Genomic DNA, 15,091 nt, shown 5'->3' with positions numbered 1-15,091 from the left:
TTTCAGCCCCAAAATGTAGGCATATGTTTGATTAATTTGGGGTCATGGTGTAAGCCCAGGAGTAAGGAAGCTCTCATCAGGAATCCAACGTCCAGTACTTTGTCTTGTGGCAGCGGTGTCCGCTCGACCTGCCAGCTTCGGTCTCCCCTTCCCTGGAAGGAAGGTGCCTGCTGTCTCTTACAGGGAAACACGCACAATTTCCTTGCTGCTGTTGCCTACTTAAGAATGGAGGATTTTTTTTGCTTTGCTCTGAAGCACGTTGTGCGGGGGGTGTCTGCAACCAGAGCAACGTGCCCGGGTGGCCTAATGACTTGGTGTGACATGTCCAGTGTCCCGGCTCCGAGCAGCGCGGGCGTCCGAAGCGGGCTGGGCAGGAACCGGGTGTTCCTCCCCGTAAATGAGGTTCTTCCTGTGCGCTTCTGGTCCTCTGGCTTGGATTCTCCCCGCTTCAGTTCGAGCCGGGGAGAAATGGTTTGCATGCTGGTGAAGTTTCCGAGAGTGGTGACAATGCGAGGAAGTGGCGTACCACAGGCCGCGTGAGCTGGCCAGGAGGAAAGTCCATTAGGAGCAGAACGGAGAACAGTCCTTCCCGGCCAAGGAGCCCCTGCCCACGGAGCACTGCAGGGGAAGCGCTCGCTCCTCTGGCTCCTTCCTGGGAAGCCGCCTCGCTCCATATTTAGCCTCCTGGATCTCGTGGCCTTCCTCTCCCTTTGCTGCGCGTTTCCTAGGCTGCAGCGGATAGCGGGTTAAAACACCACGGTTTGCTGTAGGTGACCCTGCTTCGGCAGGAGGGTTGGACTAGATGACCCACAGAGGTCCCTTCCAACCCCTACTATTCTGTGATTCTGTGATTCTGTTGCTCTCCCAGCCTGTGCTTGGTTTGTCTGTCTAGTTCGTGTGTCCTCCGGGCAGGCACGGACAGCGCGTGGCCGACTGCATTCGGTATCACCCTGTCGTCCTTGTCTCAGTGTCTGTTCCTGAGAAGTTAAATTAATTTGCCCACGATGAAGCAGGCAGTTTCATCTGACTGTTTAGGTCTCTGTTGTGTGTCTAGGCTCTGCTAGATAAAAGTTGCTCGTCTTCATCTGTTTCAATGTGACGATCAGCATTTTAAATTTGAAAAGCTGTCACCGTTAAGCCTCTTGTTTCGTTGCTCGTGTTTGGTGCTGTATCACGTACCTTTTATCTCGGGGAAAAGTATGTTCATAGATGAGAATCCCCTGAAATCAATTTTTTTTTTTTTTTTAAATGAATGTTGTAAGGCTGCTGCCTGTCTGCAGCAGCCCTGGCTTCCTCCTCCTCCTCCTCGCTGCTGGGGCTGGCGGTGCTGCCTTCACCCTCTGCGCATCGCAGATCTGGGGGCACGGCCCGAGCAGGCTGCCCAAAAAAGTGCATTTCTGGATTGCACCTGAAACTGCAGCGTTTGGCCTGTGCCTCTGTGTCCGTGCCAAGTAGCTGGGGATGTTCCAAGGGTGGCAGCGATATTTTCAGGCCGTAGCCCTCTCGGAGGTGGGCGGGAGGCTGTAAACAGGGATTATGGCTGTAATTCGTTTGTGATGATTCAGCTCGAGTCGAGTGCTTTGCTAGCTCCCTTCCCCTAAGTGTTGACCACTAGATTTCTGTTGGGATGGAAGATTCTCGAAGAATGACTAATTTTTCTGCGTTTTACTTTCAACTAGCTGCCGCAGCCTCCAGAAACGGAAAGCCCTGTAGAGGTGTGTTGCTCACCTATATTTGTACAACAGGCAAATATCGGTGTTTCGAAGTGGTGCTGGTGGAGTGTCTTGTTGGTAAAAAACCCTGTGAAATGTGTGTTCCCGTGTGGTGTCAGACTGTGAAACGTTGGTAGATCTGTTGAAGTGGTTTAATCCAATACAGCATCAGCTTGTTAGTCTGAAAATATATTTAAAAAAAAAAAAAACAGTAAACCAGTCCCAAGTCTTTGTTCTCTTCAGCTGCTTCCCGTGTGCTTTGGAGGGAGGCACCGTGAAAAGCCGCCGCTGAAATCCCCCTGCATTAGCAAAATGAGACCGCTTTTCTCTGGCTCCTAATACAGAATTTGGTTTCCCCTTGGTCTCACTTTTTTAAAACCTTTGCTAAGGAGAGGGAGGTGTCAGAAGTTGCTGGCGGAAGCTGCGTAATCCCGGAGCAGCCGGGGTGTCCCATTGGAAGTGCCACCGTGAAGCAGGTAGCAGTCACCTCGCAGCTTCAGGGTTACCAACTCTGTAGTGAGTTGGGTACACAGGCGCATTGCCCTTAGGAGACACCCCAGCATCAGCTCTCATCAGGCAGGTTATTTGCTGAAGTGAAGGCGTAACAATTTATGAAAACTCAAATTCTACTGAAAATAATGGGATATCCAGAGATGGCGTTGGTAGGTTGTGCGACTGGGTGCTGCACCGGTGCAAAGGTAGGTAGGACAGAGGTAGGTAGGGCAGAGTCAATTCTCTGAGCTATGTAAATATGAAGATTATAACTATGTTTTGAAATAATGAAGAAAAAAAATGTAGTTTGTGGTGGTTTAGACCTTTGTGTTTGTAAGTTTTGTGGAGTAGTGTTTAAATGTAAACTGAAACTGAGTGGTCATAGAATGACTTTGAGATGTTTGGGAGGTGGCTCCTGGTTTGAGATGGGTCCCTGTGTAGGCTGGTTGTTCCTACACGTTTTCAGAATGCGTTAAAGCAGCAAAAACTCAACAAACTTCAGGTTTACAAAGTGCCCGTTCCATTCCTGAAAAGTGAGATCTGAAATATAAGAGATTTGATTTGGAAACACGCACATGCCGAGGGGCTTGGTTTAGCGAAACCCCGCTGGAGTCCGTGGCACTGGAACAGAAACCCCCAGGCTGTGTCAGGCCCTCCGCAGTCTCAAAAGAGCTTCGCTGACCACGGGCAGGTACCCTGAAGTACCTACACTTCCTCGCGAAGTGTGCGTGCGGCGGGCCGGGGTGTCCGTGTGTGCGTGTACCTGTGTATATGTGTGCATGGGCATGCATGGTTTGGGTTCCCAAAAACCCCCGTGTGTTACCGGTAACTGGAAAATCAGACGGCCTTTGTGTTTTCTTGAAACCCGTGCGAATGCGTTGGCGTCCGTGCATGGCGCGGGGGTCCGCGGGAGGGTGGCAGGGCGGACGGGCCGAGTGCTGCCGGAGCTGACCGCGGGCAGATGCTCTGTCGGTGGCTTGTCAGCCGGTCTTCCTCATCTCCCCCCTTGCTTTCAGCTGTCCCTCCCCTTAATATTTTCCATGAGTGCAAAGATGTTAGTGTCTCTTTAGTGTTCTTCTGCTTTAAAATGAAATTTCTGCATGTGCAGCAGGAGCTTGATCAAAGTCTACCGCAGAGGCAACTGGAGGATCATAGAAGGGTACGTACTGCAGTCGAGAACGTTCAGAGCTAATCCTCTACCTTTTCCTTTTGAACAGTGAAGCGCAGGTCGTGTAGGAGACTTCTGTGGTTAACTGCTTGCTGTCGGTCACCTGGAAAATCTGAAATGATCAGCCACGCTTACAAAACGGGGTGCTGGAGCACCTGCTCCTGCATTAAATAGAAGGAGCGAGCACTTGGCTGCTCTGAATTAAACCCTCAGATCGGGTCTAGTCCGTTCACGCTTTCAAAGCACTCCCCTTCGGTGATGGGCACGCCGTTGTGAAGGGAGATTAATCAGTGCTTGTGGAGTTCGCCTGCTCTGGCCACAGCTCCCGCTCTGTAAACAGCCAAGCTGCAAAATCCGCGTCGCTGGTACATGTCTCGATTTCTTCTGCTCTTGTAGCTGGAAACGGAAGAGCAGCAACTTCCAACTGCTTCACTCTGAAATATTATTAAACCTGCTCCGTTTCAAAGGTTTTTGGTACCACTTAAACCAAGTTGTGCATTGCATCCACATTACTGACACGTGCAGTAGTGTTGGTGTGCTGCTTGCTGTTAGTTTACCTCGACGGTGAACGCAGCTGATACTGAATCCGGTTGGGTTTTTTTTTTTCCTAGGTAGCATATTTGATTTTTCTTACTGCCGCCAAACATCTGATATTTGTTTGCATACCGTACGCATCAAAGTGGTGTACAACCGTAACATGATGGTTAAAGAACTGTTCTGGAGCCAAGCATTGCAGCTGAATTAATTAGAACATTTCTTAAATACCACTTATTTTTTCTCCCCTCTGCTTTGATCGCGTACTCATACACTTATTGGCTAGCACAGTGGGTTTGAATAATTTTGTAGGAAGCAAAGTTTTTCTGCCCAGTTAGAAGTCAAAATGCTGGTGACTGCAGATTGCCCAACCTCCAAAACCGTGGATCAGCACGCTCTCAGGCTGGAAACGCCAAATGCTCCGTACGTGTTCCCGCTTCTGTTTTCTGGTTACTGGTCCGGTTTTGGATACGCTGCTCCTACAGACAGCGGAGCTGCCATGGGTCTGTCCTCGAGCCGCAGCTCCCAGCGAGGCTTATCTGCTCGCCCCGACAGAAGTTGCCTTCTGCTCCGTGGTGGACCAGAAGGAAAGTCTAGAGACAGCACCAGGAGCTTCCGCTACCCTGCTGAATGCAGGAGGAGGAGGAGTTCACTGGGCAGCAGTTCTTGTGGTTCGATGTCTGGTGGTGTCTTTGTAGCGAGCAGTAAAAATTACTGGTTTGAAATGCCAGTTGGTACGATGACAGCCGGTTAGTTTAACAGAAGAGGAAAAAGGTTACGTGAGAACACCATTGTAACTTGATTTTTGGCATTGGGCTTGTATGGGTGTCGAGTTGCCTTTCTAATCAGTACACGTGTAGAAAGAAGATGTAGTTAAGGGTGTTCTTGTCTGGCTCGGCCTTGTTCTGTCATGTAGCCTTCCTCGCCTGCCAGACTGCGAGTGGGAAGATGGGGAAAGCACTACATCGTCTACTAAACACTCTCATGTCGCTGTCAGTCAGAGTGGCTCCTCTGGGATAAGATTTTGCGTGAGCTTTTGAATTTCGTCTTTTGCCTCTCCTACACGTTCAGTGTTTGGCCCAAGCGGTGATGGGAAGCGTATGCCCCTTGGAAAAGAGCTCATCTTCTCCTGTTGCTTCCAGAGTGACTTGTCTTTTTGTCTCTTTTGGGGGACTTTTGGAAGCAGCTGGTTGGAAAGCACTCTTCGTGTTTATTTTACGTCGTGTCTCCCTGCCGCTTCCCCCCGTCCCCCTCTGATTCCATCAAGCACCGCTCCTGTGCCGCAGCTTTCACGCTGAGAACCCCGAGGAGCAATTCTGAACCTGCTGAACTGCAGGGACAGAAGCGGGCGGCGGGAGCCGAGCCGCGACCACCGGCCTTGCGGGCAGGGCAGCCATCCCCGACCGGCTCCCGGCAGGCGTTGGGCTTCCCCCGGCCGAAGCGGTGGCTGAAGTTTGGGAGAGGATCGTCAATCCCCAGGCAGGTTTTTGTCTTTCCAGGGCGCTGGGGTGCAGGGGTTTCTCTGAGCTACCCATCGTGGGTGCCAGCTTTGTAGCCACAGCAGCGTGGCTGCAGCAGTGCTGGAGTTTTGTATGAGCCAGTTAATGCACGTTTACGTTGCTCAATTTAGTTATTTGGATTTTAAAGGCCTCTTGTGAAAGTTTGAAAAGTGAGGCTTTGCTTGCTTAACAGCTAATATTGAACTTCACGGTTCATGACATTTTGAATCTATAGCCAGGCAACTTGAAATGCAACTCAAAATTGGTGTCAAGCGCTTGTTTTGTGAGTGAAGATCAAGATACTGTACTTCATCCCGACATATTGGGTTTTTTTAATATGAAAATGTTCTTGGCTTTTTTTCTTTTTTTTTTTTTCCCCATTTTTTGGAAATCCCTTTCCTTCCCTCTCAGGGCCATTAGCAACGCAGTAGCTCCCAGCTGAAATAATCACCAGTTTTCCTTTTTGCCCAAAGATCTTAAAAAAATCCATTAATCCAGCTGTGTCTGCCCTTCGCTGGCAGCACCACCAGCCTTTGTGCAGTGCTCTGAATTTCTGGGAGTTCCTGCCCAGCCTGCAGTGAGAGCAGCGCGGGGTCCCCAGGATGATGCCAGCCGGGGCCGCGTGTGTCCCCTCCGGCCGGCGCTGACGGCAGCGGACGCGCTCGGCGGGGACGTGCTGGGCGCTCCGGGATGTCGGGGTTATCCGAGGACCGGTGTCCGCGGGCTCATGTGCTCGGATGCTGACTGCCGGCGTGACCGGGCGGCTGCCGGCGGGGACGTGGGGAACAAAGAGCTGGGATGCAGCGGGAAGCGCTCGGCAGCGCTGGATCGCGTCGGTTGCTGACGGAGGGGAGAAAAGAGTGCGTTCCTGGAACACTGGTGAAATGGCAAAGTAGGATACGTGTGAGAAGACGGGATTGCTCGCTCACAAAACCATTTCCAACATTACTCTTTCTCTAATCCTCCTCTTCATTTTGTGCTGGTGCTGTACAGATGCAAATTTTTCACATTTAAGACAGAGACAATAGATGCTAATTAAAAAAAAAACCCCTCCTTGAGAATAAAATCTGTCTAGAAAGCTTTACGCAAAAACTGAGCTGTAGCTGTTTCTGGTGCTAGGAACCTGTACTCTGATTTGAGCCCTGTGAGCCCCCCCCGAGTGTCCCAGCCTGCCCGAGCACATCGGGAGACGCTCAGTGGATTTTTTCCAGATCTCCAGGGTTTCAGTTCCCCCTCCCTCACTACCACTAGGCTAATGATAACAGCAGCCCCCTTGCTACTGACTGTTAGCGGTTTGTTTATTCATTAAGCTCACATCATGATTTCGTTGTCCTCTTTGACTCAAGGGTGAGGCACTCAGGCAAGTTTTGGTCAACCGTTACTATGGCAATGTGAGACCGGCGGGACGGCGGGAGAGCCTCACCACCTTCGGCAACGGCCCCTTGTCTGCCGGCGGCGCCAGCAAAGCCGGGGCAGGAGGTAGGACGGGCTCCTGCTCATCGCCGCTTCGTGCCAGCTGCCCTGCCAGGTGCTGTGTGTCTGTGTCTGCCTCGCAGATCGGGTGGAATAGGGGTTTTTTCCCCGTTTTGGACTTCTCCCCTACTGTTCTGTTCTATGAAATCCCAAAAAAGAAGGAACTGTTCACATGGATGGAAACTCCAACGTGTTTTAACTGCCCGTGAGGGATTCCGCTTTAGGCTGAGTGGGCATCGCTCCCCTGTCTGGTCATGTCAGCTGCTTTCTCCTCATGCAGATGAGAGCAGTGTTCTTTCTCTCCTGACTGTATTTGAGAAAGTACCTCAAAATTAAGCAGGCAGAGCTGTTTGTACTTTCTAGAGGCTGTCTGGGGTTGGCTTGAATTTTGCGACTTTGCTTTGAATCAGTGTACTTGGAAAACCTCATCGATTTAATGTTTGCAATAATGTTTGGGAGATGTGCTCAGAAGGATGTCAGATTATTAATCACATCTGAAACAAAAACATTTCATTGTGTTACAGAGAGATTGCGGGGTAGGATGAGCAAAAATTCAATCTGAAGCCGGTTATAAAGTGCCGTTTATTTAATTTGAGACCACTGCTAAAAAAGTCAGTCAAGTCAAGCGTGTTTTGTCAAAACACAGTTTGGTGGGTTTTACCCCTCCAAAGTACAGACTGTGGGTAGTTCTGTTGAATGCAGGCCTGGTTGGAAACAAAAACCAAAGCAACCAAACAGAAAAACCCCTATTTCCCCCTATTTTGTGAAGTTTATGTATATATTTCATTAGTCCTTGTGCTGTGCTGCCTACTGCCATGCTCTTCTACTTTCTGGAGCATTTTGCTTCTGTTCTTGTTCTTCCTGCCTCTGCCACAAACTCTTGCTTGCTTCTCGCTTGCTCTGTTGATCCGTGAAGTTCACGGCCCCGTGCTTGCACAGAAGGGTAGCGTTGGCTTTGCCGTCCTCTGCAATTTGTTTCGCCTTTTCTCCATCCCCTCACCGGTCCTGCAGAGCCGTCACCTCTCTCTGCGTCCCTGAATCCACGCTGTTTCCAGCGTCCTCTTCCAATACCCCACCGGCCGTCCTTCCATTTTCTGCTGCTGCTGGAGGGAGCAGGGGCAGGAACGCTTTCCCGTTGCCAGCCTAGGCTGTCCTCCCTCGGGACACCACCTCCTGCAGACTCGCACATGCCAAGGCCCTGTGAAGTGCCCATCTTACACCGTGCCCAACACGTGCGTCAAGTTACAAGCTCTCCCTTGCAGAAAGCCTAGGAGCCAAGCTCATCGCTGTTAATAGTGTGCGCGTCGTTCAGCGTAGCTTAATAACTGAAACCAGAAGAGAGGTGGCCATCACCGTAGGGTGACGGGGTTTGAATCTCAGCCTGTTTCTCATGATCGCTTTTATAGGAGGAAGCTCCGGATCGAGTTCAGTGAGCCGAGGTGAGATGAGTTTGGCAGATGTCCAGTGTCATCTGGATAAAGAAGGTGCATCCAACCTGGTCATAGATCTCATCATGAATGCCACCAGTGACAGAGTCTTCCACGAGAGCATCCTACTGGCCATTGCCCTGCTGGAAGGTGGGAACACGACAATCCAGGTAGGGAAACGGACGACTTCAGGCTCGCAACTACAACGTGTTGGGAAGGGAAATGTTTTTATGAAATTCAGGAAGCTTGAGGCAGCTAAGGAGGTGGGAGAGGAAATGACTAAATGTTCTTTGACCTGTAATTAAGAAAAATATTGGCATCTACCGTGCAAAAGTTAACTTATTAAATGTTTGCGTGGACACTTGGTAATTGAGGTATTTCCCAGGGCAATATAGAGTAATGTATAACAGAACAGCCTTGTAGCATAAGTTCATGTGACTGCTTTTATGAGGAAGTTTCACCAACTGCAACATGCTCAGAGACTTTCACAACTCGCTGTTAGATCTCGGGCTGGAATTTAAAAGAATGGTGTAAGGTAAACTCCAGCCCGGCACCGTTCTGCTGTAGTGTCGCCGTCCTGTGTTTCTGCGGTCCAAGTACGGGTTCACAGAATCACAGAATAGTAGGGGTTGGAAGGGACCTCTGTGGGTCATCTAGTCCAACCCCCCTGCCGAAGCAGGGTCACCTACAGTAGGCTGCACAGGATCTTGTCCAGGCGGGTCTTGAATATCTCCAGAGAAGGAGACTCCATAACCTCCCTGGGCAGCCTGTTCCAGTGCTCCGTCACCCTCAGAGGGAAGAAGTTCCTCCTCATGTTCAGACGGAACTTCCTGTGCCTCAGTTTGTGCCCATTGCCCCTTGTCCTGTCACTGGGCACCACTGAAAAGAGCTTGGCCCCATCCTCCTGACACCCACCCTTCAGATATTTGTAGGCATTTATAAGGTCCCCTCGCAGCCTTCTCTTCTTCAGGCTGAACAAGCCCAGTTCCCTCAACCTCTCCTCGTAGTGGAGATGCTCCAGTCCCCTCCTCATCCTTGTAGCCCTCCGCTGGACTCTCTCCAGTAGCTCTTCATCCTTCTTGAACTGGGGAGCCCAGAACTGGACACAGTACTCCAGATGAGGCCTCACCAGGGCAGTGTAGAGGGGAAGGAGAACCTCCCTTGTCCTGCTGGCCACACTCTTCTTGATGCAAGAAGATTCAGGGTTGGGTTTCCCTGAATGAGAATCGCACCCGGGATGGAGCTGAACACCAACCAGCTTCTACGTTTTCTCCCAAACAGAAAGCAAAACCTTTTTACGGCGCAACACGCCTACAAAGATTATTGAACTTGTAGGCTCTTACTGGTTTGACTGGGCGCGTGTTCAGTCCTGGGCGCTGGGCTTTGTGCGTCGCTGTTCCGGAGAGCGTTGCCCCTCTTCTAGCCCGCTGCCACGCGTTTCGCCTCTGAGCAAAGCAGTCGGTGGTTGGTTGAAGAAGGTCAAGTTTGCAGATTGTTCCTTTCACTCAGGGAAGTGATGCATCCAAATGTTGGACCCACATACAGATTTAGGCTTATAATTTGGTGCCATTTGTGCTGCATCCTAATTAGGAACGTTTATTTAGGTACTTAAAGATAAAATATGCTATCATTTTCAGAAGAGCTTGGGCAAAGAGAACTAAAAAACTCTCATACGTGTGGCCCGCTGTTCCCGGTGTGGTATAACCGCTCCCCAGGCCTTTATTTTTCTGCCCTGAAAACCAAACTGCCCGAGAGACCCTGTCTGTCTCTGGTATCGCTGCAGCAGCTGAGCGCCACGGCCGTGACGATGCTGTTCTTACCAGCCCTCCACGGCAGCCCCTGGGAGCGATGTTTGACCAGCCCGAGGGCAGCGTTCCACGGTCTGATCTCGCCGCCAGCCCCGCTCGTCCCCTTGCTGTGGGGGAGGACCAGCCTGCCGGCAAAAACGGATTTGATCCCGTAGAAAGGTCTGGCTCAGACCTGGCTGGGGACGTGCCACCGAGCAGCCGTGTGCTTTGGGTGAGACCTGACGCGTTCCCCCTGGTCGCTGTGGTGGAAACGGGCACTGGGTCTCTCCAGCAGCACCTCTCGCGTTGGTGTGAACGGCGGTTGAGAGGAGAGGGAGCCCTTTGGGGCTCCTTCACTGGCTCTGTCGTCCGTACCCTCTTTTTTTCCCGTGTATATTCTCTAGATTGAAGCTTCTTTGACTCCCACTTTGCCTTTTGCAAGCCTTTAAAATCCCGTGTCACCTTTAAAATCCCGTGTCACCTCTAAAATCCCGTGTCACCTTTAAAATCCTGTGTCACCTTAGACTGCAGTGACAGGATGAACGCTCCCTGGGGAGAGTCAATCCTTTGAATTTCCTGCTCTTCTCCAGTGTAAAGGAAGCTGAGCTTTCATCTTCCTAGCTCTCGGGGAGCCTCGGGTAACCTCACGCTGTCGTGCTGGAAGGAGAAAGAAGTTCTGCACCAGCCTGACGTGGAGAGATGCTCTGCTTGTGCTGGAACCCAGAACTGATGGACTGCGCAGAGTCCCCTCCCGCTGAGGGAGTGGTGTGGAGCAGATTCCTCAGCTCGTCTGGTCAAAACAAACAGGGAGATCTGCAGTCCATCTCCAAAGACACCTTCGTCACCAAAAAGGGAGATTCTTTAGGTTGCCCTCGCTGCCTGTAGCTGGGAGGCTGTGAAATAGCTGTGCAGTTAGGAGGGAGCTGTCGGCGCAGGGCGTTCGCAGAGTCACAGAATGGTCGGGGTTGGCAGGGACCTCTGTGGGTCACCCAGTCCCACCCCCTGCCGAAGCAGGGTCACCCAGAGCAGGCTGCACAGCACCGCATCCAGGCGGGGCTGGAATATCTCCAGAGAAGGAGACTCCACAGCCTCCCTGGGCAGCCTGGGCCAGGGCTCCGTCACCCTCAGAGGGAAGAAGTTCTTCCTCGGGTTCAGCTGGAACTTCCTCTGCTTCAGTTTGTGCCCGTTGCCCCTTGTCCTGTCGCTGGGCACCACTGAAAAGAGTCTGGCCCCGTCCTCCTGACACCCACCCTGCAGATATTTAAAAGCATTTCTAAGGTCCCCTCGCAGCCTTCTCTTCTCCAGGCTGAACAAGCCCAGCTCCCTCAGCCTTTTCTCGTAGGAGAGATGTTCCAGTCCCCTCCTCATCCTCGTAGCCCTCCGCTGGACTCTCTCCAGTAGCTCTTCACCTTTCTTGAACTGGGGAGCCCAGAACTGGACAGAGTACTGCAGATGAGGCCTCACCAGGGCAGTGTAGAGGGGAAGGAGAACCTCCCTCATCCTGCTGGCCACACTCTTCTTGATGCCGTTCGTTCGCAGCAAACGGCGTCGGTGCTCTCACATCCGCGCCTCGCGATCCTGCCGGCTGCTGCTACCCCCTCGCCCTTGCAGGCGTTGCTTCCGCAAGCCAGGGTGCCTCTTTTCCGTCCTTTCCCCCTCAGGAAGGAGCGCTTGGCCACTGTCTCTAGCTGCAGAGGATGTTCTGGGCCGCCGGCAGCGGCTCGGCGCGTGTGCGTGCTCGGCTGCAGCGGCGCGGGGCTGGGAGGGGGCTCTGGTGGGGGCTGCTTTGGAGCACGGAATGTTTTATAAACCAAATGGCTTGCGACGCCCGCAGCTAATGCGGTGAGCTCCGAGGTCTCAGACACACCCGGGAGCTCTTACTCATGCAGAGTACGGAGGAGACTTTATTGGAAATAAAATCCCATGGAGCGGTTGCAGTGTAGATACGCTGTGCGGTAGCAATCCAGCAGCCTGATGGCAAACGGCGAAAAAAGGAGTTTTATCAGTGCACAGAGCCGTTCCCTGCCTGACCCCTCTGTGTTTGCTCCTCTCCTGGCGCTAGGTAGCCAGCTCCCCGGCGCTTCGCTTCGCTTGCGCTGGCTCTGGCGCAGTCGGGGCCCGTGGGGACTGCTGCAGTGCCGGTCACGAACAGCACGTATTCGGCGCTCTGATCTTCCAGTAGTGCTTGAGTCATGAAAGCCAAGCAAGTAAAACTTTAATGGAAAAAAGCGGCGACCACAAAGCTTAGCTTCTGGGAGAACAGCTGGCTCCACGCCGGTGAATCAAAGCGAAGGTGGAGGTTTTGCTCCGTAGGAAAATCACGATTTCGGGTCTGTATCTCCCAGAGTAATCGCTGAATGATGTCCAAGATAAACTGGGGTCCTGAGCCGGTAAATTCACGTGACCAAGCTTTTATCTCGTCGCACAGGAAGAACAGTGTGTCTGCTCACCCAGAAAATGCAGAAGGCTCTGGGTGCAGCCCGGCTGCGTGGGGTGCAGCTCCAACCCCAGCGGGTCGTGCTCGAGAGTCTGCACAGCTCCAACCCCAGCGGGTCGTGCTCGAGAGTCTGCACAGCTCCAACCCCAGCGGGTCCGATGCAGCTGCTCTGTGCCACAGCGTGGTGCAGATCCATGGGGTGCAGCAGTGGGATGGTCTCCTGCTTAGTGAGATTTCGTTTTTATGAAATGCACCGTAAAATTTGTCTGCCTATGGAAGCTAAATGCACTGACGAAAGCGAACCCAGTACTTCCCGTGGTCCTTTATCCTGATCTGTGTCCTTCTGGTGAGTTGGGCAGATTAGGCAGGTAGGGCTGCACCACCTCTGCAACCTGCAGAGTGGATTTTCTGAAGTTCTGCGGCAGTTTCCAGTAACTGCCAGTGGAAGAGTCATCTGCAGTCTCTGGACTAATAACTGCGTTCATTTTGCATCAGATATGTTTGTCATTGTGAAAGTCGACGTCGCCAAATCGGCCAGCTTTGTCTTTGAGGTCTAACACAGTTTTAACTTCACAATTTTTTTTTTTTTGGTTATTATCAGCAGCTCTTGATTTGTACTGTTCTGAGCGAGTTCATTCTGTGCTCAGTCTGAATAATTTTTACTGAGCTTAAATTGCTTAGATCTAGGGCCTTTGAGAATAGGAAACCGGTGGGATAGGGACAGGTTATGTAAAAAGGCTTTTTGGCAGCAAAGCCAGAAATGTGTCACCCCCTGCGTGGCACGTTCTTAGCTCCAGGTTTTCACACGGGAAATGAATTCGGCCTGAAGTTAAGCAAAAGGTTTGCACTGACACACAGGAACTTGCAGATGATGATTGTAATATGGTTAATAATGGGAGTTCCCGGGTAACTCCCAGGAGCTTCAGTGGGAGAGCAGATCCCCGTGCTGCTGGGAAGGGATAACTGGAATAGGTGTTACCGTTTCATTAGGCACATCCAGGGCCAATATTAAGGCTAGGCAAAGTAGGTGGTTGCCAACTCTAGCAGAAAAGCAAATCTAGAAATGTTCCTGCTTATAACTGGCAGGAGTGATTTTTTTTCTTTTTTTTTTTTATTGTATTGTTAAGAAAATTAATGTGGAGGAGGAGCAGGACAAGAAAAAGTACTCGCAGTTTACCTTAGGAAAGAGGTGAAGCTGGTAGCGTGTGGCACAGTGGGTCCCGTGCTGCTCTGGGTTTTGCTGTAGGGGTGAATGTCAGCGTGATACATTAGTGTTCTGGGAGAAAGGCAGGGGTCTTTGCCCACTTAAAGCTCCCTGGATAGAAACTTTTCTGGGTTATTTTCAGTTTTTGGAATTCGCTTTAGAAACGCTGTCAGGTTCTTTGGTAGCAGAGACGCTGGTGGAAGTGCTGTGGCTGTGTCCGGTGAGCTGGTCGCTCCCCTCAGCAGGAGCTCGGGGGGGTTTCAGTGGGAAGCCTGCCCTCGTTTGTAAGGAGACAGGAGCGGAGGTGGAACCGCAGGGTCAAAACCGGATGACAAATTAACTTGACAAATGCTGCAGCTCACTGAACTGAAAATTACATAAACCCCTCGAATTTATGTAACCCTCAGCATCCACCTCGCGAGAGCTGGCGTCAGCGGTTCTGCGCGGAGCAGCCCGGGGGATGCTCTCCTCCGACGCGGCGAGGGGTGAGCGTGCCCCCGGGCTGCGGCTGTGCATCCCCTTTGGGAGAGGCGAAGGCTTGGTCCCGTCTCTGCTGCAACACAGTGAGTTTTCCTCCTTTAAAGCAACCCCAGCAAGTGAATGACAGCGGAGGAAATTGCTGAGGACTTCTGCTGCAACGCTTGCCTCTCAGCTGCCAAATGAAAATGATATGCGCCGTTACTCTGGCTCACCTCCGCGGAGTTTCGGCTTTCCTTGGTCCGTGGAAGTTAATGGCAAGTCAAGTCCCTTACATAACTGCCTCTCCATGGAGACTTTGGTCTGCTCTTTAATTAGGGATCTTCTCAAAAGTTGGATTGCGTGACAAATTACCCACGTGCCCAAGTTGGTATTTTCGGCAAGGGAAGGTAAAATGAGGTCGATGGCGTTAGTTTAGTTTCGGGCGTTTTTGAAGCGCTACCCCGCAGCGACGTGATGCAGAGCCATCGCTTCCAGGTGTGGCCGTGCCACCTTTCCCCCTTCATCCACAGCTCTGCCCGAGGAGGGCTGCAAGCACAGAGGAAGAGGCGATGGGAGTCAGCACCTCAGCAAAAGGTGATTATTCTTCAGGAGAGAAGTGGGATTTGCGCCTAGCTTGAAGGCATCTGAGCAGAGTCACTGCTCCTGCACAGAGGATGATGATGGTACCTGCTCTGCACCTCTCCTTCCCCCGGCAGCTGAGTGTGGGTTGAGGACCAAGGGCCACCATGGCTGGAGACAGCACCAGGAAGCCCATGGCGGTGGACTGGAGGGCTATGCCTCCATCATGGCACGGCAAGAGCAGATTGGTGGTGTGCCGAGCCGAGGTTTGGAGCTCTCAATATGGGTGAGAGGCTCCTTTGAGGCGTGACTGTACAAAA

At 51.9% G+C, this 15,091-nt stretch overlaps 1 protein-coding gene across 7 annotated transcripts in view; it reads left to right on the top strand.

The window, feature by feature from the left end:
• Positions 1 to 15,091, top strand: part of ITPR1 (inositol 1,4,5-trisphosphate receptor type 1) — a 184,183-nt gene that overhangs the window by 109,261 nt on the left and 59,831 nt on the right. For 3 of the 7 annotated variants that reach the window (XM_075433111.1, XM_075433108.1, XM_075433113.1), the window contains 4 exons: positions 1,680 to 1,715; positions 3,313 to 3,363; positions 6,752 to 6,884; positions 8,285 to 8,475. In XM_075433111.1, the coding sequence (XP_075289226.1) occupies positions 1,680 to 1,715; positions 3,313 to 3,363; positions 6,752 to 6,884; positions 8,285 to 8,475 (411 nt within the window). The remainder of the gene's footprint in view (positions 1 to 1,679; positions 1,716 to 3,312; positions 3,364 to 6,751; positions 6,885 to 8,284; positions 8,476 to 15,091) is intronic. The other 4 variants (XM_075433114.1, XM_075433109.1, XM_075433115.1 and 1 more) reach the window with 2 other exon arrangements.

Source organism: Opisthocomus hoazin, chromosome 11 (genome assembly GCF_030867145.1).
Source record: "Opisthocomus hoazin isolate bOpiHoa1 chromosome 11, bOpiHoa1.hap1, whole genome shotgun sequence".
Taxonomy (NCBI): Eukaryota; Metazoa; Chordata; class Aves; order Opisthocomiformes; family Opisthocomidae; genus Opisthocomus; species Opisthocomus hoazin.
This window is presented reverse-complemented; position numbering and strand designations above follow the sequence as displayed.